General features: G+C 37.5%; 2 protein-coding genes, 1 non-coding gene and 1 pseudogene across 3 annotated transcripts; 2 read left to right on the forward strand and 2 right to left on the reverse strand.

Annotated features, from left to right (window-relative positions):
- Positions 1-244: 244 nt before the first annotated feature.
- On the forward strand, positions 245-912 carry LOC131655589 (dehydration-responsive element-binding protein 1E-like; annotated as a pseudogene).
- A 5,858-nt stretch (positions 913-6,770) lies between these two features.
- On the reverse strand, positions 6,771-7,456 carry LOC131644330 (glu S.griseus protease inhibitor-like). Its single transcript, XM_058914800.1, has 2 exons — positions 7,302-7,456; positions 6,771-7,198 (listed from the first exon to the last, which is right to left on the reverse strand). The coding sequence occupies exons 1-2, from the start codon at positions 7,408-7,410 to the stop codon at positions 7,005-7,007; spliced, it is 303 nt and encodes a 100-aa protein (XP_058770783.1). The 5' UTR covers positions 7,411-7,456; the 3' UTR covers positions 6,771-7,004.
- A 531-nt stretch (positions 7,457-7,987) lies between these two features.
- On the reverse strand, positions 7,988-10,993 carry LOC131644329 (DNA repair protein XRCC4). Its single transcript, XM_058914799.1, has 5 exons — positions 10,799-10,993; positions 10,559-10,701; positions 10,322-10,450; positions 9,130-9,252; positions 7,988-8,577 (listed from the first exon to the last, which is right to left on the reverse strand). The coding sequence occupies exons 1-5, from the start codon at positions 10,932-10,934 to the stop codon at positions 8,332-8,334; spliced, it is 777 nt and encodes a 258-aa protein (XP_058770782.1). The 5' UTR covers positions 10,935-10,993; the 3' UTR covers positions 7,988-8,331.
- Positions 10,994-11,135: 142 nt separating this feature from the next.
- On the forward strand, positions 11,136-11,208 carry TRNAR-UCU (transfer RNA arginine (anticodon UCU)). The gene has a single exon. It is a non-coding gene; the product is annotated as a tRNA-Arg (tRNA).
- Positions 11,209-24,829: the final 13,621 nt, after the last annotated feature.

Below are 24,829 nucleotides of genomic sequence, written 5' to 3' on the forward strand. Positions count from 1 at the left end.
TATATGAAAAGAAGGAGTGATATGGAACCTTCCAAATCAACCTTTGTCGTTATCATCATATTTTGTCCCACAAAAGTGAAAAAAAAACTTGTTTTACTTCATAGTAGCCTGCCCGTGTTCGTGTCACATACGTGGTCCTTTTCTTTGCCAACTCACCAATAAGCTATATTTGAATAAACTCTCCACAGACACTCACTTCCTCACTTAGCTCAGTTCAATCACATAAGCAACTTAAAATTTTCTGATGAATATTTTTGAATCATCGTTTACCGAGTTGAACTACGGCACACACCAGCACTCTGATACTTCTTCGTCAGAAACAAGTTCCTCAAACCATAATAATTCAGAAACGTTTTTGGCATCTGAGAGACCAAAGAAGCGAACAGGTAGAAGAGTATTCAAGGAGACAAGACACCCAGTGTACCGAGGAGTACGAAAGAGGAACAATAACAAGTGGGTTTGTGAGATGGAGTTCCTAACCGTAACAAATGCAACAACTCAAGGATTTGGCTTGGAACATATCCCACGCCAGAAACGGCTGCACGTGCACATGATGTTGCTGCACTCGTTCTTAAGGGGAAATCAGCTTGTCTTAATTTTGCTGATTCCGCATGGCGGTTGAGGTTGCCGGAATCCAATGATGGAGACGAGATAAGGAAAGCTGCAATGGAAGCTGCTGAGTTAGTTTCTGTTGAGGACAACAACCAGTGTCAGGTTGGTGTTGGTGATGGAGTCGTCATAGAACAAGTTCCAACGGAATTCGACGATATGCATGATTTGCTCATGAGTATTGCAAATGAGCCTTTACGTTCTCCTTCTCCTTCCATCACAGATTATGCCACTAACTGGTTTGACATGGAGATGTTTGACACTCAAGTCTCATCATTGTGGAATTTCGAAACACAGTATTAAAGATGTAATTAGTTAACAATTTGTTTTTAGTTTCTCACAATTTCTGTATATAATATTGTGAGTAATTCTTTAGCTTAAGTAAGTCGCTTGTTTCCCGAGCGAGCAACGGTTATATATCATTGTGGCAAAAGAGTAGTATGTCCTTTTTAGGTATATCATGCAAAAACTTCACTAAATTAATTATATACAAAAACTTCACTAAATTATATACAAAAACTTCACTAAATTAATCACAGTTGTCTCCTAATTAGGCACTCATGCCAAAGCAATTGAGCTGGCTAATGTGTACCCTTGTTTAGTTAGACTGTGTCTGTTTGTCTGTCATGTACACCAAATAGCAAGGACCTTCTCTAGCATGATTGCCAAATTTTTCTCATACTTCTCAATCAAACTAACACTGTCTTAGTTAGGATCAATGTCAATGTGTCAACTTTGCAAAGGCTTATCAATCTTATGTACTAATGTAATGGTACCAGCTATAACTTGTAATGGTACCATAAGAAAGCCAAAAGTTGGATATCATACATTTATATATATAAATAGAAAATTAAAAGTATATGAAATTATATATATATAAATGTGTTAATGAGGAAACTAAACATGCATTCACCTGAATGTGTAACTTCACCTAGGCAAAACTACTCCCCCTGGATGGTCATCATATAGTAGTTACATGACATGTTTAAATCTAAGAATTGCAAAATTAATTATAATAGTTCGCATCCGCAAAAGAGTCTACATAAAAACGAAACAGAACATATTAAAGAGTATGGATTTAGAATCTTGTATCACCCTTACCACCACTAGAATCAACCAACCATCGTATGCCTTTTAATGTTAATCCAGTCAATTTTTGTACCTATAGCAAATTATACTATATTTATTTGTAAACAAATTTGTTTAAATATAAATAAGAAAATAAATATATCAGTAAAACATCTAAAATAAGGTTGTATTGTATGACTATAGGACCTTGTATGTAAATTTTTGTTTATTTTGTTGAGTGCTTTGAAATATACGAAGCTATGAAGAAGTTGATTGATACGTAAGTGAGATTGTTCTAAATATTCGTGTGTATATTTATTTATTTATGAGAATTGTTTTAAATTATGCGTTTATGTTTTATTAGCGTTATACAAGTTTTTCGAGCACAAAGAGGAAGTCAAGTACCAAAGAGTAAAGCCAACAACATCACATGGATCCAAGTGGAGGTATATTAATTAATTATCACAATTTTGATTATATAAATAGTGATTGATACGTGATAAAACTTAAACCTTATCCATATTTTCTTTCCATGTGTAGTGTCCTGGGCAGCGTAATGAAGTAGATTGCGGTTTTTACATGTTGCAGTTTATGAAAGAAATTCTTCTTTCGAATCAAATAGAGATTCCGTCCAAGGTATGGATTTCTAACTTAAGATTTATTTTAATATTTAACACATATTTCTCATATAATTAAATAGTTTTAACTTAAACATACCATGTTATATTATTTTGTAGTACTTTGATGACTTCAAGTGTGCTACTTACTCAAGATCTAAGTTGGATGAACTTAAGGAGGAATGGTGTCAATTCATGGTTGAGTTGAAAGTTGTATAGGTATATTGAAATCTTACTATAATTGATGATAATTTTGAGTATAGCCAAGTGCATGATATGTTGCAATATTTGATTTATCTACATAGATTATTTAGTGATATGTAGGCCGTTTGAAATACATTCGTGGCAAATGTAGAATGGTTTTATGTACACTAATGTAGAATATTTTTCACCTTTATATTATTTTGTTTTTGGTTTTCTGTTATTCTGTTTTGTGATTGTAATGGTTTGATGCAATTGCAGGATATTGAAGGGTAAAATGGTTACAATTGTTGGCAAGAAGAAAAAGTAGATATTTAGCATCCTTTTGATTTGTGTAAAAAATAACAATGTTTTGGATGATGCAATTGTTTTCATTGAATTTGATGTAATTTTGTTGTTTATTAATATATTATTAACATCTTAGCATATAAAAAATACAAGTTTATTCCTATATATATATATTCTTAGCATGTTAGCTCTAAAAAATAGAGTTTTTTTGTTGTTTATATGTGAAATTTGTAATGGTATATACAGGTGCAAAATCTGGTGAAAACCTGGGGCAAGCCTTTTTTAAATAGATGCATCTAAAAATTTCGTGGACATTAGACAGCGCTTTAAAAGAGAAGCGCTGCCTAAAAGCTCTTTAAAAATTTTGTTCAGAAAAGCGCTGCCTAAATGGGGCCTTTAACAGCGCTTTTAAGAAAAAAGCGCTGGCTGAATTGGGCCTTTTAACAGCGCTTTTAGGAACAGCGTTGCCTAAAGGTGGCCTTTAGCAGCGCTTTTAAGAGGCTTTTTCTAAAAAAATGTTTCAGAAAAGCGCAGTCTAAAGTGGGCAATTAGCAGCGCTTTTAACATAAAAGCGCTGTCTAAAGTGTGCCTTTAACAGCGCTTTATAGGCAAAAGTGCTGCCTAAAGGTGGCCTTTAGCAGCGCTTTCAGGGTGAAAAAAAGCGCTGCCTTTACCTACGGCAGCGGGGGAATAGATAGCGCTTTAAAGCGCTGCCTAAAGACAAAAAAAGCGCTATCTTTTCTCTTGTTTGGCGTAGTGGAAAGAGATCTGGTCGAATTAGGGAAACAAAATCTGCTTGGTGGAGACAAAGTCGAAAAGCTGAAGTTTTGTGAACCCTGTGTACTTGGAAAATCTTGCAAAATGAAGTTCAACAAAGGCAAACAAAGAACACATGGATCCCTTGATTACATCCATGTTGATCTTTGGGGGCCTGCAAGGTGTCCATCACACTTAGGAGCAAGGTATTTTCTATCCATAGTTGATGATTATTCCAGAAAGTTATGGGTATTCATCCAGAAGACTAAGGATAAAACTTTTGAGAATTTCAAAAGTTGGAAGACTCTAGTAGAAAATCAGACTGGCAGAAAGGTCAAGAGGTTGAGAACCGATAATGGCCTTGAATTTTGCAATGAAGCGTTCGATAGCTTTTGTGCTGACTCTGGTATTGCAAGACACAGAACTACTGCAGGTACTCCACAACAAAATGGTTTGGCTGAAAGGTTTAATCGAACTATTTTGGAGAGAGTCAGATGCATGTTGACTAGTGCGGGGTTAAAGAAGGTGTTCTGGGCTGAGGCTGTTTCGACAGCAACATATCTGATAAATAGATATTCTTCGACAGCGTTAGATATGAAGACACCTGAAGAAGTTTGGTCGGGACATCCACCAGATCTCGACAAACTGAGAGTATTTGGCTGCATAGCCTATGCTCATATTAGGCAAGACAAGGTCGAACCTAGAGCTCTGAAATGCATGTTCATGGGATACCCTGAAGGAGTCAAAGCCTATAGGCTATGGTGCCTAGAGCCAGGTCACAGGAGGTGTATCACCAGTCGAGATGTAGTTTTCAATGAAGCTGAAATGGCTTTCAAGAAAACTGATGATGATGGTCGAAGTGCAGAAGAGCTGGAACAGGTAGAGATTCCTGTTGAGGTGGAGCATGTTGATGCTGAATTGCATATCCCTGATGAAGTCGAAGAAGAAGAAAAAGATGCTGAGGAAGTTGAGGAAACTGATGATGACTACCTATTGTCGAGAGATAGGTCGAGAAGAGTCATTAAGGCACCTCAGAGACTTGGGTATGCAGATCTTATAGCTTATGCCTTAATCTCTGCAAGTGAGGTTCTAGACGAAGAACCTAGAGACTACAAGGAAGTTATGAGGAGTCGAAATAAGACTGAATGGCTGAAGGCCATGGATGATGAGATGAAATCTCTTCATGATAATCATACTTTGGAACTGATCAAGAAACCTGCTGGGGCAAGGTTAGTCAGCTGTAAATGGATTTTCAAAGTTAAGGAAGGAATTGAAGGAGTGACGTCGAAAAGATACAAGGAAAGGTTAGTTACAAGGGGTTTCACTCAGAAAGAAGGTGTTGACTTCAATGATGTGTTTTCTCCTGTTGTGAAGCATAGGTCCATTCGAATGTTGCTTGCCACTGTGGCACAGTTCGATCTTGAACTGGAACAGATGGATGTGAAGACTGCGTTCTTGTATGGTGATCTAGATGAAACGATTCTGATGAGGCAACCTGAAGGGTATGTCGAAAAGGGGAAGGAATATTATGTGTGCAAGTTAAAGAGATCTTTGTATGGGCTGAAACAATCTCCTCGACAGTGGAATAGGAGATTCGACAAGTTCATGGCACGCATAAGTTTCATTAGAAGTCAGTTCGACCACTACGTTTACTTCAGATTTCAACCTGGTAATTCATTTGTTATTTTGTTGCTTTATGTGGATGATATTCTCATAGCAAGCAACAATGTTGAAGATGTGACGAGGGTGAAGGCTGAACTCAATAAGGAGTTCGATATGAAGGATCTAGGAGCTGCTTTCAGGATTCTTGGAATTGACATTCGAAGAGATAGAAAGAAGTCGAAGTTATGCTTATCTCAAGAGGAATATCTATGAAAGATTCTCGAAAAATTTGGTATGTCGAATTCGAAGCCAGTTGTGACTCCAACAAACCCTCAATTCAAGCTGAGTATTGATCAATGTCCCAGTACTGATGTCGAAAGAGCCTATATGAATAGCATCCCATATGCTAATATAGTTGGTTCTTTGATGTATGCTATGGTCTGTACTAGACCCGACATAGCATATGCAGTAAGTCTTGTAAGCAGGTACATGGCGAACCCTGGAAAGGCTCACTGGCAAGCATTGAAGTGGATTTTAAGGTACATAAATGGGTCTCTGAACAGAGTCCTAATTTATGGTAGAGCCTTGGGTGAAGATAGTAAAGAAGCAATTGAAGGATATGTCGACTCTGATTATGCAGGTTGTATGGATTCCAGAAAATTTATTTCTGGATATGTTTTCACTATATTTGGCACTGCAATTAGTTGGAAAGCAACACTTCAGAAGGTTGTTGCTCTATCAACCACTGAAGCGGAGTATATTGCTCTAACTGAAGCTGTGAAAGAAGCATTGTGGCTTGAAGGTTTTGTGAAGGAGCTGAAACTTCAAGGTCGAGGTATCATTGTTAAATGTGATAGTCAGAGTGCAATACACCTGTCGAAGAATTCAGCCTATCATGAGCGAACTAAGCACATTGATGTGAGGTTGCATTTCGTCAGAGGAGTAATCGAGCGTGGAGAAGTCCAAGTGCTGAAGGTTTCGACTGAAGACAATGCTGCTGATATGATCACCAAGACATTGCTGAGTTGCAAGTTTTTCCACTGTATGCAGTTGATAAAACTGCATAAAGAAAGCTAGTTTGTTCCCTTGACGTTGTAGAGTTAGATCCAAGGTGGAGATTTGTGAGATATTGGATCGAACTCTAGTATGGCAGAAGGGTAGCTTCTTGGTTCGACAGGATTAAGCATGAAGTCGAAGATTGTTCACATGCTTGTGTCGAAGATGCTAGGGTTGTTAGCATGTTAAATTAGGTTGTAGTGTTTAAACCCTAATTTGTTAAGTTAGCTTGTTTATTAAGTTGGCTTGTGTAATGGGCCTTGTGGAAAAAGCCCATTAGTTAGTATGTTAGGTTTTATTATAAATAGCATACTAGTCTCTCATCATTGCTAAGTTGCAAATCCTAATTTAGGGTGAGAGAGATTATTTGTTATTCTTGTAAACTTGTAATCTTGTTTTAAGAGAAAGTAAAAGAATAGCAGTTATAACCAATTCTTGTGTTCTTCTTATCTTCCAAAATTTCCTATTATAATTTGTTCTTGACATCGTTTTTCACGACAATAAAAAATGAGTATGAGACTTGTTGATAATTATTGAAGCAAAAGAGATGAATGATATATCATTGGACAAGACTTAGTACCAATACCATGTATTATTTCCCAAACAAAGAAATGAAAAACAAATAATGTATACACACATTTACAGTGCACAGAACATGTACACATATTATCATATATGTTTAAATAACATTTACAAGAAGTATATAATTAGAAAGAAAGTAGCTCCTTATTATTATTCAAACATTATTAAATTTATGACTTGGAGCATATAAATTCCATGTATTATAAAGATGAGTGTAGAAAGTTTCTATCCAATAGTTGGAATCTGTTTAACAATTCCATCTTTATCAACCCAAACCCAAACTCTATCACAACGGAAGTCAAAGGGGACAGAAGATCCTTCTGGAACAATTATTGCATTCACCAATGGATTCTCCTTCTCAATTCTACCCTCTGCAACCTTTCCATCCACTCCAACTAGTTCTGGCCATGAACTCTTACCTGCATAATAAAAACAATATTAATTCATTCAATCATCAAATTATAATTAAATCTCACAAACTATTTAATTTATTAGTCATATATGTATGTAAACTCTTAATACCTTGGCATTCATCATTAGACATTGTTTGCCTTTTTGATTCTTGGATCTGTATATGAATGTGTGTGTACTTTTTTGTTGCTGCAATTGTTATGTTTGTGATATATAGCATTGCAGTATATGGGGTATTTATAGTAGTTTTTGGTGGTAACCTTGTGGTTTTTTTTTAATTAACAGAAGTTTTATGAGCTGTTGAATGGTGCATGATTTGACTATTCAATTTTATTGTGAAAATTTACACGGATTAGAATTTGTCAAATTTTACTATATCACGTAATCAGTGTTCTTGTTTAAGAAGCATATGCATGTTGATTTTATTTAATTTTTTTTAACTAAATGAAAATGTATTTCTATTTAATTGTCATTTGCGCAACAATTATGTTTTTATTTAAATTTTGTTTTTAAAATTCAGTGCTACCATATTTATTAATTTGTCAATAATATTAGTTATTTATTGAAAAAAAATGATATTACTGAAAGAAAATAATAATAATAATAATAATAATAGATAGAAAATTTTTATTAGCTGTTTTAATACTTAAAGAATAAAAAAGAAAATAACGAAATATTAAAAATGTAAAAGAAAATTCTCGTACGGTATTCGTGCAGCCTTTTTGGATTTAATAAGCCCTCTCAATTTGGATCATTTTGATGCTCATGGATTATGTATGCGTGCAAGTACACGTTGATAAGGATAAGGATTGACTATTAATAAAAGATGAAGAAAAATAAGAGGAATTTGATTAAACTTACATGTTCAAACCAAACCGAAATCTAACCAAACCAAACACTCGTGTTTTGGTGGGACATTTTTTCAGTTTGATCAGACCGATCTAAACCCTTAAAATCTGTTGTTAATTGGTTTGAACAACGGTTTTTCAATATTCTACCAGTAAGCCTCTACCCGAACTGACCAGACCATAATTAATGTGCAGAAATCATATCATTATTGTCATGGATATCAAGTGATTTTTGTACAGATGTGAAATCCAAGATGAAAATAAACTCTTGCCTAGTTAGTGCAGATAATTTGTCACGACAGTTTGCTTCCCCTTCGACGTGAAGGCTTATTTGCTACCACATCCTTTGAAGAACTAGTAATACATGTTTGAGGATCTTCGTCTTCGTCGCTTTTGTCATAATCACTTTCTTCGTCAAAACTCTCGGTTTTATCTGCGTCTTCTTCCTCTTGAGGATGTTTTTCAGTGTTATCTTGTTTTGACAGCTGGTCTCGAAGCTCTCTTAGTTTTGCTTTCTTTGAATTTAACACCCCCAGAAACTAAAACAGAATAACATAAGCAGATTCAGATTGATACATGAGAGCAAAGACAAAAATGCAAGATTATAATATTAGTATAGTACATGTAATGAAAAGCATCATAAATATAATGTTGCTTCGTTCGTATTATCGAGTTCCACAAAAAAAATATTGAATAGGCTCACTACATTTCAGTTCAATAATATACTGTTGCTTGGTTATTTTACCGAGTTCTACCAAAAATATTGAATAGGCTCATCAAATTTCAATTCAATAATATACTGTTACTTCACTCATTTTACCGAGTTCCGCCAAAAATATTGAATAGTTATCAACATAAACTTAAGAGTTAGAACTCAACAAACAGTTATGAATGGATCCAATATTGAAAAAATAACAACTAGTTCAATCAGTTAATTGTTTGAGCAATCTAGCAAAGGGCCAATGGCATTCTTAAGTGATAGTGTGATACAGGGCCTAGCAATCTATGCCGGTAAACCATAAGGGTCAAAACATTCAATGGACAAACAGAGATGAAGAAAAACAAATACATAGTGAGAGTAAAAAAGTTACCTTTGAATAAATTTCAGATTCAAATTCCACCCTTTCATTGGCTATTCTCTCACTCTGGGCCAAGCATTTTTCAGCTTCTACTTTCGTCTTCTCAAACAATTCCGTTTTTATGACAACTTCTTCCTGTAAATGCATATAAACAAACATATCTAACTATACTAAAGAAAACGGATGGGGGATATAAGTACTGACTATTCTAAATCAAGCCGGATTTGGAAAAGTAAATAGATTATTTCACTAATCTTGTTCATATTAAAAGAGTGTGCTATTAGAAACCCCGTATTTACTCAAGTTTAAGATGATGAAATGAGAAGGCATCTTCTATTATCGAAAAGAACATTTCAAATTTAAAGTTTATGTAATAGAGAAATAGGTGTTGGTTGCACACTACTACAAAAAGTATTCTTTTGACCAGCTTAGAATTAGGTTATGTTTAATCAAACTGTAATTGAAACTTTCCAAAGAGACAATATAAGTTAGACACACTTGCAGAAAATGTAACGAATAATATACATTTTTTTACTGCAAACATCAATACGAAGAGATCGTCAAATTGTGAGTTGTGAGACAGCACTTATGCGTAAGCTTATAACCAGATTGCAAATTTAATTGACAAGCAGAAATACTCTAACTTGAAGAAAAAGTAAGTAAGTCAAGTTTAAGTTCTATATTGTTAAGGTCATCTCAGCTCATTTAACATCTTTGTAAAGCTCATTAAGCAATTGAAAGATTAAAATATCAAATCTCAATCACAGGTGACACTAAAAGGTAAAATTTGTACACAATAGGATTAAAGAATTAATATTTGTCCCAATATAGTTGTAGCTACTTTTGCACCTTCTATCAAGATTAGAATTGAGAATGTGAGTAACGAGAATGCTTATCAATTTTTCTCACACATAGCAAAAGATAATAATTGAAACGGAAAATTGGGAATGAAACAACTATATGCAGGGTTTTACCATTCCACCTATCACCTCCTCTCTCATAAATAAATTTTGGTAACAGAAATGATAATTCATTCACTTAAACTCCCACTTCACAGTTCACACCATTAAACATAGCAGTCCTATTTGTTTCTGGTTCACACCATAATGAACAAACCAAGAAACGTGATGCGTACTAGCGAGGTTGATTGGAATTACTTGTATGAAAAATGCACTAAAAATAGTTAAGCAGAATGTATACATACACTAAGCCTGATATTTGCATCCATGAGAAAATCCAATATTTCTGCAGTAGTTTTTTTAGAATCAGGAGACTGCATGCATTTCCATCGCCAGTACAGCGTCATCCCTCCCTTTTCAAACGTCCATGACAACTGCAATAACATTCACACAAACATTATTTTGAAACAACATTGGTAACACAACAAATATTTTGAAACCAACTGTGAACAAACAACAAACACTTGGTAGGCTATATTTACCCTTTTATGACCATCACCAGCATCAGCAAATGCGTAAACAGAACCAGGTTGCTGAAACCCTAAATACCGCTCAGACAGCTTGACATACTCCGAAACTGGCTGGTCCCACTGAGCCGCACGCTGCTTCAACTCCTCCTCCGATGCTGAGAAAATTCAAAACCCCAGAAAGCAAAATCAAAACTTGAAGAAACGAGTAATGGAATACGAAAGGGTTGACTTAAAGTTAGTGATTAGTAGTACCGTTGCAGTGCCAAGCAGTGGAAGCATCGGTGATGGAGAGGCTGAAGTGTGTATCAAACCAAGTGCCCTTCACGAATATTGCTTCTTCTCCATTGATATGCAGTTTCAAGCATGTGTGTCGCTTCGAATCCTCCATCGATCACAGTTTGAAACAGACAACTACCTTAATTTTGGAGACTCGTGTATTTGAATTTAATTAATTAAGGATTAGAACAGTCATTAAAACCGATTAAGAAATTACAGAAACTGATTACTAGTGTTTTTACTTTTGGTATTTGATAAACAATTTCAAAAAATTACTCAATATTATGAAACAATTTCAGGAGCTTAACACAAGGCGCCCATGGCCTAATGGATAAGGCGCTTGACTTCTAATCAAGCGATTGTGGGTTCGAGTCCCACTGGGCGTGCTCTTTTTTATTATATTATTCTTGAATTTTCCTATTCAATCTTAAACTACGTGTTGTTTCATAAAAGAAAAAAAGTAAACTTTTTGGTTCAAAGGAGTTTTAACTACTGTTATTTTTCTATTCAGATATGATTTCTTTATCAAAAAAGTTATGTTTAACAAGAATTTAATGATATTTCTAAATTTACAATATTAGGTTGGTATTTCTTTGTTAATTTATGGTATACAGTAGATTATTTCTAATGGTTGCCTTTGTTGTTGTTTTTCTATGTTTATAAACAATCAAAACAAGTTTGTGAAGATTTCATGATTGGTGAACAATACAAAGATCCAATTTTCAAACAAAGCACCTTTGGAATTAGAGATTTTAAGTTGTGGGGGAAGATATTATTTATATAATTTTCTCAATTTTATTATCACTAAAAATATTTATCTATTTATTTTTATATATAAATAATTAATAACAATATGAGTAGTTGTTTGTAATATTGGATGATAACATCTTGATGTTAAAAAAATTAATATAAAATAAATTATATTTTATTCACCTATATTTTAATTTTAAAATTGATTTTTAAAATAAAAAACTCAGGACCCGTTTGTTTTGGCTTTTTTTTAAAATGATTTTTATAGTATTACCAAATTTTGTGAAAAATTTTTTTACAAAGAAACTTTTTATAAAAGCTTCAAATGAAAATTTTGTTTGAATAGTTATCCTTAAAATGTGATTTAAGGTATTTCATCTATTTATGGGAAAAAAAATTGGATATCAAAATTTTAAAAAATCACTTAATTTTGAAGCTATTTCAAATAGATTTTCATAAAAATCATTTTTGAAATACAACTTTTTGAAAAAATTATGATTTTAACTAAGTTTTGGTCTTCAATTATGTATGTTTATGTTATAAGATGTCAAAATTATTGTTTCATTTTAGAAAAAAACGAATATTAAAAAACTTGTAATATTTTGAAAAACGGTTTTAGAAAATCTATTTTCAAAAATACAAAGAAAAAATCCATTTTTTTAAAGCTGAAACAAACTGGCCCTCAATCATCTCAAACGGACTAAAACGAATTATTTATATACTATCAGATTTTGCACATAATATGATATATTCACACCAAATGTTTCAATTGATGGATTACACTATTTTAATGAAGAAACTAGTAAAGTCGATATAAATATTATATAGTTATGATTAAAAAATTTATAAAAAATTTATACGAATTAGTAAAAAAAATTCAATGTTGATTGTCATATAAATATTAATTTAATTTATTAAGTTGTAATAGTTGTCAAGATATACATAGATTTGATAATTTCTATTAAACCAAATATATGGTGGAAAAACATGTTTGGCCCGTCGGACATGCCTATAATTTTTATAATTATTTATAAAAATTTCTATTAACAAATATTATAAAATAAAACCTATTATAAACCAAAAAAAATAAATTGGTTTAATAATTTAATTAGATTTAATGAATTGAATGTTGTAGTAATTCAAAAGTCATAAAACATATCATCTCTAATATCTGTTTAATTTAAGTAAATATTTTGTCGGCCCGTCAGACATGCCTATAAGTTTTAAATTCTTTGTATTGTAAATTTATGGATTCTATTAATATTATATGATTTTATCATCTAATAGGAAATAAATTTAAACACAACTACGTTTTATAAGGAATCTCTGACAAATCTCGGACAAATAACGATTGTTGAAAAACTTAAAAAAAAAAATTGAAAAATGGAATGTAATAATTAAATTGTAAAAAATATCATATAAATAAAATTCATATGAATATAAAATTCTTATATTATGAATTTATATATGCAAAAATATAAATATTTGGTGAATTTTTACGACTGTGTTTATTTTGCAAAAAAAATTATGCATTATTTTGTAACGGTTGTGTTTTAGAATATACATCTAACCTATTAATTAGGAATTATTATTATTACATTTTTTTGACGGGAAGAGATTAACTTATTTCATTAATAACAATATTCTGAATACATGTTGGAATATCATAGAAATTATGAAAACTAGCCATAAATGGAGCCACCCGTGCAAGAGCGTGAGCAACCTCATTAGCTTGTCTTCTAACGAACTTAACATGAGAGTTCCTAAAGAAAAGAGCCATCAACCGGTTACATTCTCCCGTAATAGCTCCAAGATTCGAGTCATTAGGTCTCGCAATAGTCACACTATCCACAACTCGCTTAGCATCTAATTCAAAATCCATATTGTCGTACCCCAGATCATGGACCCAGTTTAAAGCTTTCAGAAGACCTAGAGCCTCTCCAATAACAACATCGGTGCAAGGCGAAAACCATTATGTTCGGGCTACAATGAAATTACCCATGTCATCTCTTATGCAAGCACCAAAACCAACCTTATTATGGGAAAAAGCGGCATCAATATTGCACTTAAATCTGCCCCTCTGAGGTTTTTCCCATATGATAATAGCTGGCGGGGAATTAATAATCCCATTGCTGGGACGATACTGTTGGGCCTCTTTCCAATATGTCAACAACTGATTTACCCGCTGACATATAAGCATCGGAGAGTCTTCCACCTGATTCCAAACCTGATTATTTCTCCCTTTCCAGATACTCCATAAGGTAACTGAGAAAATCGCTTTTTGGTCTTGATTGGAAACCTGCAAAAAGGAGAAAATCACATACGCAAATAACTCTCCATTACCACTAATCTGCTGCAACAAAAGCCACAGACCCACCCAATGTAAATGCTTCTCCTTATGATCCTTCAAGAAGGTGTTATATAATTCACACAGTCGTACTCAAGAATAACTTGTTGACCAGATGACAAAATGAGTAATGTTTGAAACTTACTCTAGAGTTATAAAAGCAGTGGCAATTTGTTTATGTAATGAATGAAGTTAATTGTAACATGTACAATTTAGCTTAAGCGGGACATGTCACATACTAAATTCTATTTCAATTTATAGTTAGTTAGAACTTAGATTTTATATGTTAGAAAGGAACAACCTAACCTCAATAATTGAACATATACAAACTCATGCTTAGTTTGTAATACACTTTAAATTAAATAGTAAAAATTACTTTGTTTTTTGAACATATACAAACTATGATATTAGTAAAAATTACAATTGAACATATACAAACTATGATATTAGTAAAAATTACAATTGAACATATACAAACTATGATATTAGTAAAAATTACTTTGTTTTTTGAAATTTTGAATGTCAATGAAAAAAATTAGAATATTAAACCATTGTTATAAGCCTTTAGGTTTTTGGTAAATATATTGTGTTTCTCTCAGTTGTATGTTTCTCTTGATCCAATGTGGATTCTCACCCTCATGACATATTAGTGTCATAAGATTCAATGGTTCATGTAAAGGATCTGATCCTTGTATCGAAAGTATTCCTAACATGACGGTGAGACAACGTGTTCTATTGAAGTGCCCATGACGTGGTATGAGTGTCAACGACCATACAAGTGTATGTGGATGAAAGAGTTTCCCCTTAAGAGGGGCATAGGGGATGGACTCACACTTGGAGGGAAGATTATTGAGATACAAGTGTGAGTTAGAAGTCTCACATTGCTTGGAAAAGTGGAGGTTAAACGTTTTATAAGTGAGAGGACTCATATACCATATGCCTTAAGGTTTTGGATAAATATGTCGCATATCTCTCGCTTGTGTATTGCTCTTGGTCCAATGTAGACACTTTTACTTATAACCCATAAAAAAGGTGTTATATAATAACAACTTGTGGTCGGATGACAAAGTGAGTAATGTTTGAAACTTACTATAGACTTATGAAAAAACAATGGTAATGTGTTTATGTAATAAATCAAGTTAACTTTAACATATATACAATTCAACTTAAGGGGGATATGTCACATACTAAATTCTATTTCAATTTATAGTTAGTTAGCTCTTAAGATGTTAGAAGCAACAAATTAACCTTTACATTTGAACTTGTATAAACACATGCTTAGTTCATAAAAGATTTTAGTTTAAGTAGATTTTATTTTAAACCATTGTTATAGATAATAATTATAACATTAGTAAAAATATTTTGTAAGAGTATATTTTACTGGCGTTATTAGGCCGACGCTCTAACCAACTGAGCTAATGGGCCATTTGTTTTGTTTTTTTTGTGATTGCATTATTTATTATAGTTGTAATCATTTTCACATATCCACAATTCTTTGGACAATAATCATAATAATCATGAGACACAAAACCGTAAAAAAGATTATTCTCATATTTACAAAGAGTTGTTGGAATATTAAAGCGTACTTGTAATATGAAACTTCCTCATATTTGTGATTTTTTTAATATGTAATTTTGCAAAGTTGTTAAACATAATGCTATATATTTCCTTTGTCTCTATTATATTAATAAGTTGTCACATTTACACTAAAATAACATAATCCTCCTATTATTTTAAGTACTAGATAAAAGTACAATATACACGACAATCCCTAAAGAATAAGGGCTATCAAAGTCTTTAAGGTTGTTAGGATATTTGAGAGCTAGCACATGTGAGGTTAAAAGCAGTTGTATAATTTTATTTCTTATTGTTATTTACGATCCTCTTTAATATCATGATACTGGTGTATTTATAGCTGTTCTGGACTGGGCCAAGGCTAGGCCCAACACCGCTTTCGGCCCAATAAGCCTCAGAGGCCCATGGCCCATGAATAGTTCATTGCCTCCCCGACACGCCTTGCTCGGCACTAACACCCTACCCGGAGCGGACGACCTTGCTCGGCGTTAACTCTCCCCCGGGACGTCATCCTTGCCGAGGACCCTGCTCCGCGCGGGGCTCCTTCATATCCAACCCTCCGAACAACTCGGATCCCACGTGGCTCCTAAAAGACCGCGTCTTCCCTTGGACTTCGGAGCGGTTAACCAGGACAGAGGGCGTACACGCACCTCCGATATTTCCGCTCAGGAAACCTGGCAGTCTCCTAGTTGGGCTTGGGAATCCAACCCAATAGCGAGATCATGGCCCAGCGCTGGGGGCTATATATACCCTCTTTGACTAGAGGGTCAGGTATTCAATTCTCTTCTAACCTTAGCTAGTACTTGCTCTCCTTTGCTCATCTACTCACTTTGGCATCGGAGTACCTTGCAGGTACACCCCCCCTCTCATTTTACGAAGACCAGCATCCGAGCAGGCCTTGACGATTCTTCTGATCAGGTACGATCAGTGGCGCCGTCTGTGGGAATCAAGCTTCCCCATCTTTAAAGAAACGAAGATCAAAGCTAATCCATCCTTCGATCGTCATGGCCGGTAACAACAACAACACTGTCCTCGTCCCGACCCCCGATCCTTTCCGTCTTACGGACATGATCGAGGAATCCAGCCAGGCTCTGCATCGACGGGGAGGTCGACGACACTCTGCTGAAAGGAATGGGAGGACAGGTCATGAGACCCCCCAATCCGTCAGAAGACCACCACCTCAACACGTCGAGCAGGCTCAGAATGATGAGGCCGAGCAGCTCCAGCCTCAGAACAACGGAGAGGACACAGCTCGGAACGATCGGAACGCCGAGTTGATCCAAACCCAGCCTGAACAACCGCTGACTCGCGTCCAACACGAGACTGACCACAGGGACGGGCAGACTGCCTCCTCCTCCACCCGTTCCCGTGAGAGACCGAGAACTCACCATCGGCAAACTCGGGATGCTACAGATGCCCGTGGGGAAACCGACCCCTCAGCCCTCGTCATCCTCAAAGAGCTGCAGCGGACCAACCGCCTCATCCGACTCCAGGGCGAACGGATTGAGAAACTGGAGAAGAGGCATCGTCACCGCTCTCCCCCACGGAGGCACCGTCGATCGCGTTCCTCCTCTTCGCGCTCCCCGCCTAGGAGGACTCGCCGACGCTCACCGTCCTCCTCTCGATCTCCACCGAAAAGATCCCGCCGCCAGAGGTCCTACTCGCGCTCCCCTCTGCGAAAGAGCAGGAAAAATCGGAGGCCTGAGCCCGCAGAAGAGGAGAGCCCTTCTCCCGACAGAGAGGAAAGAAGGCTCGCCAGGAAAGGGAGGAAACCTCGCAAGGAGGAACCCGCCCGGCGCAACACACGCTCGATCTCTCCGAGTGCCAGCGACGAGGAGGAATTCCGCAGCCCCTTGTCCGAAAGCATTAGAAGGGCCCGCCTTCCCCGAGGAATGGAAAAACCCCCGACTTTGGATGCGTACGACGGGACTACAGATCCCGACGATCACATCAGAAACCTGGAGGCCGTCATGGAGTATCACGTCGTCCACGGCTCCATCAAATGCCGGATCTTCCCGACCACGCTCCGGAAGGGGGCAATGACCTGGTACAGGAATCTCCCTCCTAACTCCATCACGTCTTGGGCCGAGCTCAAGGAACTCTTTCTGAGTCACTTCACTGCTTCCCGCCGTCAACCGAAATCAGAGGCAAACCTCGAAGCTGTGGTCCAAGGGACCAACGAGCCTCTCCGAGACTACCTCGACAGATTCAACAAGGTGGCCGTCCAAGTGGAGACGACCGACTACATGAAAAGGTATCTCCTCGAGCGAGGGCTCCTCCCCGGCAGCGAATTCAGGAAAGCGATAAAGATCGAAAAAATGCGATCTATGAACGCCATCTTGAAAAGGGCGCAGGCTTTCATCTCCTTCGAGGAGGGCGAAGCGGCCGCAGTCAAAGCATCAAGGGGAAATGGCGTCACTCGGAGCTCGAGCCAAGACCCGTCCGCCGCGCCCCGAGCAAACGAGAGAAAGAGGGACGACAGGTCCCGCGACACAAAGGAGCGCAGAGGGCCAGCAGGGCGCTTCAACGACTATACCCCCTTGAAAGTTTCACGGGAGAAGATCCTGGCCGAGTGCATAAACGCCGAATTCAGAAACTCCAACATCAGGCCCCCGAAGCCGAATCCCTCCCGGCCGGGGACCGACAAGTCCAAATACTGCAAGTATCACAAGAGCCACGGGCACCTGACGGATGAGTGCATACACCTGAAGGACGCCATCGAGACACTGATCAAAGAGGGTCACCTTTCTAAGTACACAAAGAGAGGAGACCCTCCCAGAAGGAATGACCGTCGGAGCTCCGACGAGGGCAACTCCCCGAATGCCAGGCCGCTGCAGGTGGCGTTATCTGTCACCCGACCAGAAGACTTCATACCCTCGGTCGGAGTGACATCTGCCCTCAGCGTCTGGGAAGGGTTCCCGACAGCAATGCTGATATCCAACGGCGGGGACCCTGGCTCCCTCACAATCGGCTCAGTGAAAAGGAAGTTCGACGAGTTGATCAGCGCCACCACGGACATGGCCCCAACCCTCAGGAGGTTTAAAGGGAGGTCAGAACCGATCACTTTCTACCTGGAGGAACTGCCCGGCGGAGCCCCGAACGCCACAATCCCGCTGCTCGTGCGAGCAAGGATGGCGAACTTCGACGTCCGTCGGATCTTGGTCGACGAGGGAAGCTCGGTCGACATCATGTATTCCCACCTCTTTCAAACCTTACAGCTGGACGACTCGCATCTCACTCCTTACGTGGGTTCCGACCTCCAAGGATTCAACGGAACGACCACAAAGCCGTGGGGTTACGTCAAACTGCTCGTCTCCTTCGGGGAGGGGGAAGCTTCCAGGCAAGTCAAGACACGGTTCTTGGTGATAAACTGTAAGACCCTCTACAACTGCATCATCGGGCGCCCCACTTTGGCCGAACTCACTGCCGTTCCCTCAACCGTTCATCTGAAAATGAAGTTCTATACGAAGAGGGGACGAGTAGTCACTGTCAATGCCGACATCGAAGCTGCTAGGAGGATATTCGACGCATCGGTAAAGGGACTGGAGCTAATCGCCCCACCCTCCAGCTCCAACAAAAAACCAAGGGCTGAAGATAAATCCCCTCCTGAAGATCGGCAGACGACCACAGACGTCAGCTCAGTCGACCTCGACGCTCGGTTCACAGAAGAATAGCTAAAGAGCGGCGAAGAGCCACAGCAGAAGACAGCTCACCCTACCCGGCCCATTCCAGACGGGGATTTCGAGCTCATTCCTCTGGGTGACAACCCCGACAAGGCTGTGAAGATCGGCAAGAACATCCCGGATACACCGAGGAAGCAGCTCATAGCTTGCCTGAGGAACAACGCCGACTTGTTCGCCTGGAGTGCAGCAGAGATGCCCGGACTCGACCCTGAGGTCGCCTGCCACACGCTCTCCATCAATCCGACCGCAAAAGCAGTAGTTCAACGTAGGCGTCGGCAGTCTCCCGAAAAAGCGGAGGCTGCCGAGAAAGCTGTAAAAGACCTCCTAGAGGCAAATTTTATTTCCGAGGCCAAGTATTCAACTTGGCTCTCAAACGTTGTACTAGTCAAAAAATCTAATGGAAAATGGAGAATGTGTGTTGATTATACTGATGTTAACCGGGCATGCCCCAAAGATGCGTATCCTTTACCTAATATCGATAGACTGGTCGACAACTCGGCCGGTTACAAATTGTTATCGTTCATGGATGCTTATTCAGGTTACAACCAAATTCCCATGGCGAGATGCGACAAGCAGTGCACGACATTCATGACCGAGTCAGGCAACTATTACTATAACGTAATGCCGTTCGGACTCAAGAACGCCGGGGCTACGTACCAGCGAATGATGAACAAGGTTTTCCGAGAAGAAATCGGCGACACCCTCGAGGTATACATGGACGACATGATCGTCAAATCTCGAGAAGACGTCGATCACACGGCACACCTGGAACGAGTATTCAAACAAGCTCGATCCTGCAAGATGCGTTTCAACCCTGAGAAATGCACCTTCGGGGTACGGGCGGGCAAGTTCCTCGGTTTCTACCTGACCGAGCGAGGAATAGAAGCCAACCCCGATAAGTGCCGAGCATTCTCGGAACTCCCTACTGTCGCGGGGAAAAATCGTTGTCTTTTTTCGGGATGAGACACCTGATGCCTTCTTTGGGCTCGAGTGCTCAAAAAAATGATTTTTCTTTTGTACGGACCAAACTTTTTATTGTTTCCAAAAGAGGAAAAGGAAAAAAGTTGCAATAACCTAAAAGTGGGGAAGAGATCTTGGGTAAGAGGGTTGGTTATACGAAGGGAAGGTATTAGCACCCAACGTATCTATAGTACTCTATAGGTTTCTTTGTTTTATTTTTCATTCCATGTTATTGAGAGGTTCTTGTGGAATAGGTGGGACCTAAGGTGTTTGTTTGATTATGCTCGCAAAGATCATCGCGATCCTCTGCATACATATCCCCTAGAGGGAATCAGAGCATCTGTAGCTCGGGGTCTACGGGTGCTAAGGTTTAAATGGTTTTTTTTGTTTTATTTTGCTCGCCAAGGATCGACCTTGTGCCTACGTATTCTCAAAGGGATGTTGAGAAAGTCAGAGCAATCGTAGTTCCCACTTATGCTAGTGGAAGCAAAGGATAAGAGACAAATGTCATCTAAATGTTCGATGTATCTAATCTATATCATCACATACATCTGTTTGATTTTTGTTTGAAAATCTTTTCATTATAAGCCCGGGGCCATGCCACTTAGGGTGCTTAGAATGATAAAGATGTTTTTTGTTTAACCAGCCTTGTGGCAAAAGTTTCAATGAAGTCAGCCTTGTGACAAAAACTTTGATTAATCAGCCAGTACGGTGGTAAAACAGTTTGATTGATTAGCCAGCCTTGTGGCAAAAGGAAAGTTGGATTGATTAGCCAGCCTTGTGGCAAAAAGTTTGATTGATTAGCCAGCCTTGTGGCAAAAAAGTTTGATTGATTGTTTGTGATGATATAAAAGGGATACTCCTAGCATAGAGATGAAAGATGTCTAATCTCCTAGGGTATTTGATTTGGATATTGGGGATGCTTATAAGAAGCCCGTGGGTCCTTGTACGAAGCCCAAGAGGAGGCTATCCGAGGGTCCTTGCATTGTAAGCCCAAGAGGAGGCTATGGGAGGGACAATCCAGGGTCCTTGCATTGTAAGCCCAAGAGGAGGCTATGGGAGGGCCACTCGTTTGTACAAAGCCCAAGGGGAGGCATGGTATAGTTGGTTTGAGCTCTTAGAGCGATTTCACCGGGAAACCATACTCTATGTCCTAACCTAAACTAGTGGAGATTCTTTGCACGAAGCCCAATAGGAGGCTATGGGGAACCTAGTGTTGTACTAAGTTGAATAAGCATATAACACAATCACAAGTATGAACAAGTACAAACAAACATGAACAAGTACATGAACAAATATGAACAGTTATATATGACAGAGTGTGTGTATATAATGGAGTTTATGAAGGAAATATACCTGTAAGCATGATCCATTTGTATATATAGGGGCTCGGGACTCATACTCGAGGAGAGGTCCACTTGAATTTATTCAAAGCTATGTAAACAGGTATTTACAAAGGGGCTTGGGACTTATACCTACATGGAGGCCCATGGTATTTTTGGGAAGATTTAAAGAAACCTTCATTTTTGGTTTGTTATTCAAAGTTAAAAATCAAACTGATCGAGATATGTACAAAACGGTGTGTACAATGAAATACCTAATTTCATGTACATGAATGGGTATGTACAAAAGGGCTTGGGACTTATACCTACGTGGAGGCCCGGGGTATATTTACAAAACATGGTTGATTGCTTTTATTTACAGACGCGAGGTTTCGCTTTTGAAAAACTGTTTGAAAATTGTTTTGAAAAGTATTGTTTTGAAAGAGTTTTCTGTACAAAGAAAAACTGTAAAAAGGAAAAAGAGTGGGTCTTATACTCTCTAATATTCGAGAGGCCCCACTTCGTTTTGAAAATCATTTGATCAATTAAAAAAAATTTAATCAAAAGTTTCAAAAAGAAATGGTTTATCGTTTTGAAAAGAATCACGATCGCTCGTTTTAAAATGATTTGAATTTGAAAGAAATCAACTTAATTAAGTTTAAAACAAGTTTTAATGCTTAATTAAGACCTAAGTGATTAGGGTTTGATCACAAAAGTATTTACAAGTAATTAAGTTTGAAAAAAATCAAATAAAACAATATTTAAAGTATTTGAAAATACCTAAAAACATGTCATTTTAAACCTAATTAAAAGTATATTAAATAAATCTTTTTTTGTGATTTTTTTTGATATTGTCAAAATATGTCTATTAAATAAGAAGTGTTTAAAAAATGAAGAAAAAATAAGTTATTTTTATGGGTTAAATTAATTGATGAAGTTGTGAAGAAATTGAAGGAAAAAAGTGATAAAAAAATTGGTTTTGTCTTCCAAAGGGTTTGAACCCACGCCCTTGTGTTTGCAGACCAAAACACTTGCCAACCCAGCTGCGCGCGCAGCTTGTAATACATACGCATCCAACTGGTTATATTTCAAACTTATTTTTCAAATTTCCTTCGCAAAAAATGGCGCCAAGAACACATCCCCAATTTGATTTTGAAATTTCTGAAAACTGAACCAAATTGATCAAGTGAAGGGTCTATCTCACTCGTTTTTTTACAAGGATCATGATGGTGCCCTCATAATTCATTTATTTTTGCTCTAAGGTGATCAATTTTGTGATGAACACGAAGAACCCTAATTCTGAGATTGATCATGAAATCGTGTATGTGCAAGATAAATAGCAATTGATTGAGGGTTAATGATCCATATGTATGCAGAAACATGATGGTAAACCAGTTTTTCATTTATGATGCATGATTCATAGAGTTTGAAGTTCATGTGCACTTACCTCAAAAACGGCAAAACTGGAGATTTGATTCTTCAATATAAGTGTTACAGATGCGTTGTATCGATCTGGATAGCTTCAATGATGATTGTGGAAGGTGTCTGGATGTCTGGAACAAGCTGGATTCATCTGAGCATGGCCATGGCACCTGAACTGCAGTTGCGTCAAGTATGAATCGAATTTGAAGATGGAGGTGTTACAGGTCGTATGTGAGTGTTTGGATCATTCATATGAAGTATATGGAAGGTGTTAGAAGTGATAGTTTGGACAGAAATGGCCTGGAATGGATTTTGGCATGATAAGGTTCAATTCATGTTCATATGGAGGTGAGATGATGATTCTGAGTTTTGGGGTGATTTGGGGTGTGTGAGTGGTTCAAACACATCCCATATGATGTTTGTGGCTTGTGGGAAGCATCACTTGGCTCAGAACTTGCAAGGTTTAGAGGTTGAGTTTTCTACCTCTTTGAAAACCATGAAACTTGCATTCTAAGAAAGGAAGAGAAAACCTATGTTTATGAGGTTTTGGTGTGAGTTGAAGAGTGGAAATGACCTCTATTTATAGGCCATGGATTCTGAATACAAGGCTCTTGCAAGTTGCTTCAAAGTTTGATGATTTGGCTTAAGGGATAGAAAGGAATCTTTTACATTAAATGCATATGGTTAAAGTTACTAAACCATGGTTAAATTCCAAGCTTCCTATCCTCTTCCATTCTGATCTTCAAATCAGAAAATATCATTCAATTATTGCCTCTATGTATCATTACTTGCATTATTTGGCAAATTGGTTCATAACTTTGCAAAAATGGCTTGAAATTTCAAGTGAAATGGTCACTAATGTCAAAATTCAAAACCATAGCTACACTCCATGTTTTTTCATGCTCTTGGACATTTTGGAAAGCTCATGTTGCATACTTCAAAACCCTAGTTGAAAGTTTCTTCAAGACCTTTAAGGAAATGGGTGAAAAAGATCCATGAACTTTGAGAAAAATGAAGTTTTAAGTGAAGTTTTCAAAAAGTACCAACTTTGAAGCTCCATATCTCTCAAATGGTTGATCTTATGGAAAAAAATTATATGTGTCAAAGTTGTTTATTGGATCAAAATCTACAACTTTCATGTTGGGAGTTTTTTTCAGTTTGTAGGTGAAATTTTGAGAAATTCCCTTCCAAAGTTTGGAAAAAACCATGAAAAACACTTAGAAATTTTTCTAAGTATGAAAAGTCAAACTTTTGACTTTTTGATTTTTGATTGATTTTCTTGATTTTCCTTGATCAAATGACTTCTCATATCATATATTGATGATTCAAAACTTCAAAAGTCATGGTTGACCAAAATTCCCCAAAAGTCAATGGTGATCTTGTACAGTTGACTTTTTCAGACGAATCGCGTTTCTTGAGATTTCAAGTGAAACAGGCTATCCTCATCAAATGAATAGTATGAATGGATTACATTGAAGCATTAGAGGATATTGAGCCATGGTTTGAGTTGTGGCACCATGTCCTGATTAAAAAGTCAGTTGCTCAGTGAATTAGGTCAAAAACCCTAATTGTCGACCTGATGAAATTGATGCCCGTAGGTCTTGAATTGAGATGTAATTTCCATTGTATATTGTCATAGGGATTATTTGAAGATGATTGAAACCTTTGATTGACTCCCTGGGGATTTTTAGGGTTTCCCAAATGTGATCCCTGATTTTAGTCCCTGATAGTTCAAAAACCCTGATCTGAGGATTTGTCTGATCAATCTTTGTATAGGAGATGTTCTGAGCCAATGGATTAGGTCAAAATGATGTACTTGGGGTTTTGAGGTCATGTCCCAAGTCATTAGGTCAAATCCTGAGCAAAAGTCAGGAGTATGCTGTCTTCAGTCAAAACCCTAATTCAGTCGATTCAAAGCTGTTGAGTTTGTTGAAGTGAATCTCTGGGG

This window comes from Vicia villosa, linkage group LG1 (genome assembly GCF_029867415.1).
Source record: "Vicia villosa cultivar HV-30 ecotype Madison, WI linkage group LG1, Vvil1.0, whole genome shotgun sequence".
Taxonomy (NCBI): domain Eukaryota; kingdom Viridiplantae; phylum Streptophyta; class Magnoliopsida; order Fabales; family Fabaceae; genus Vicia; species Vicia villosa.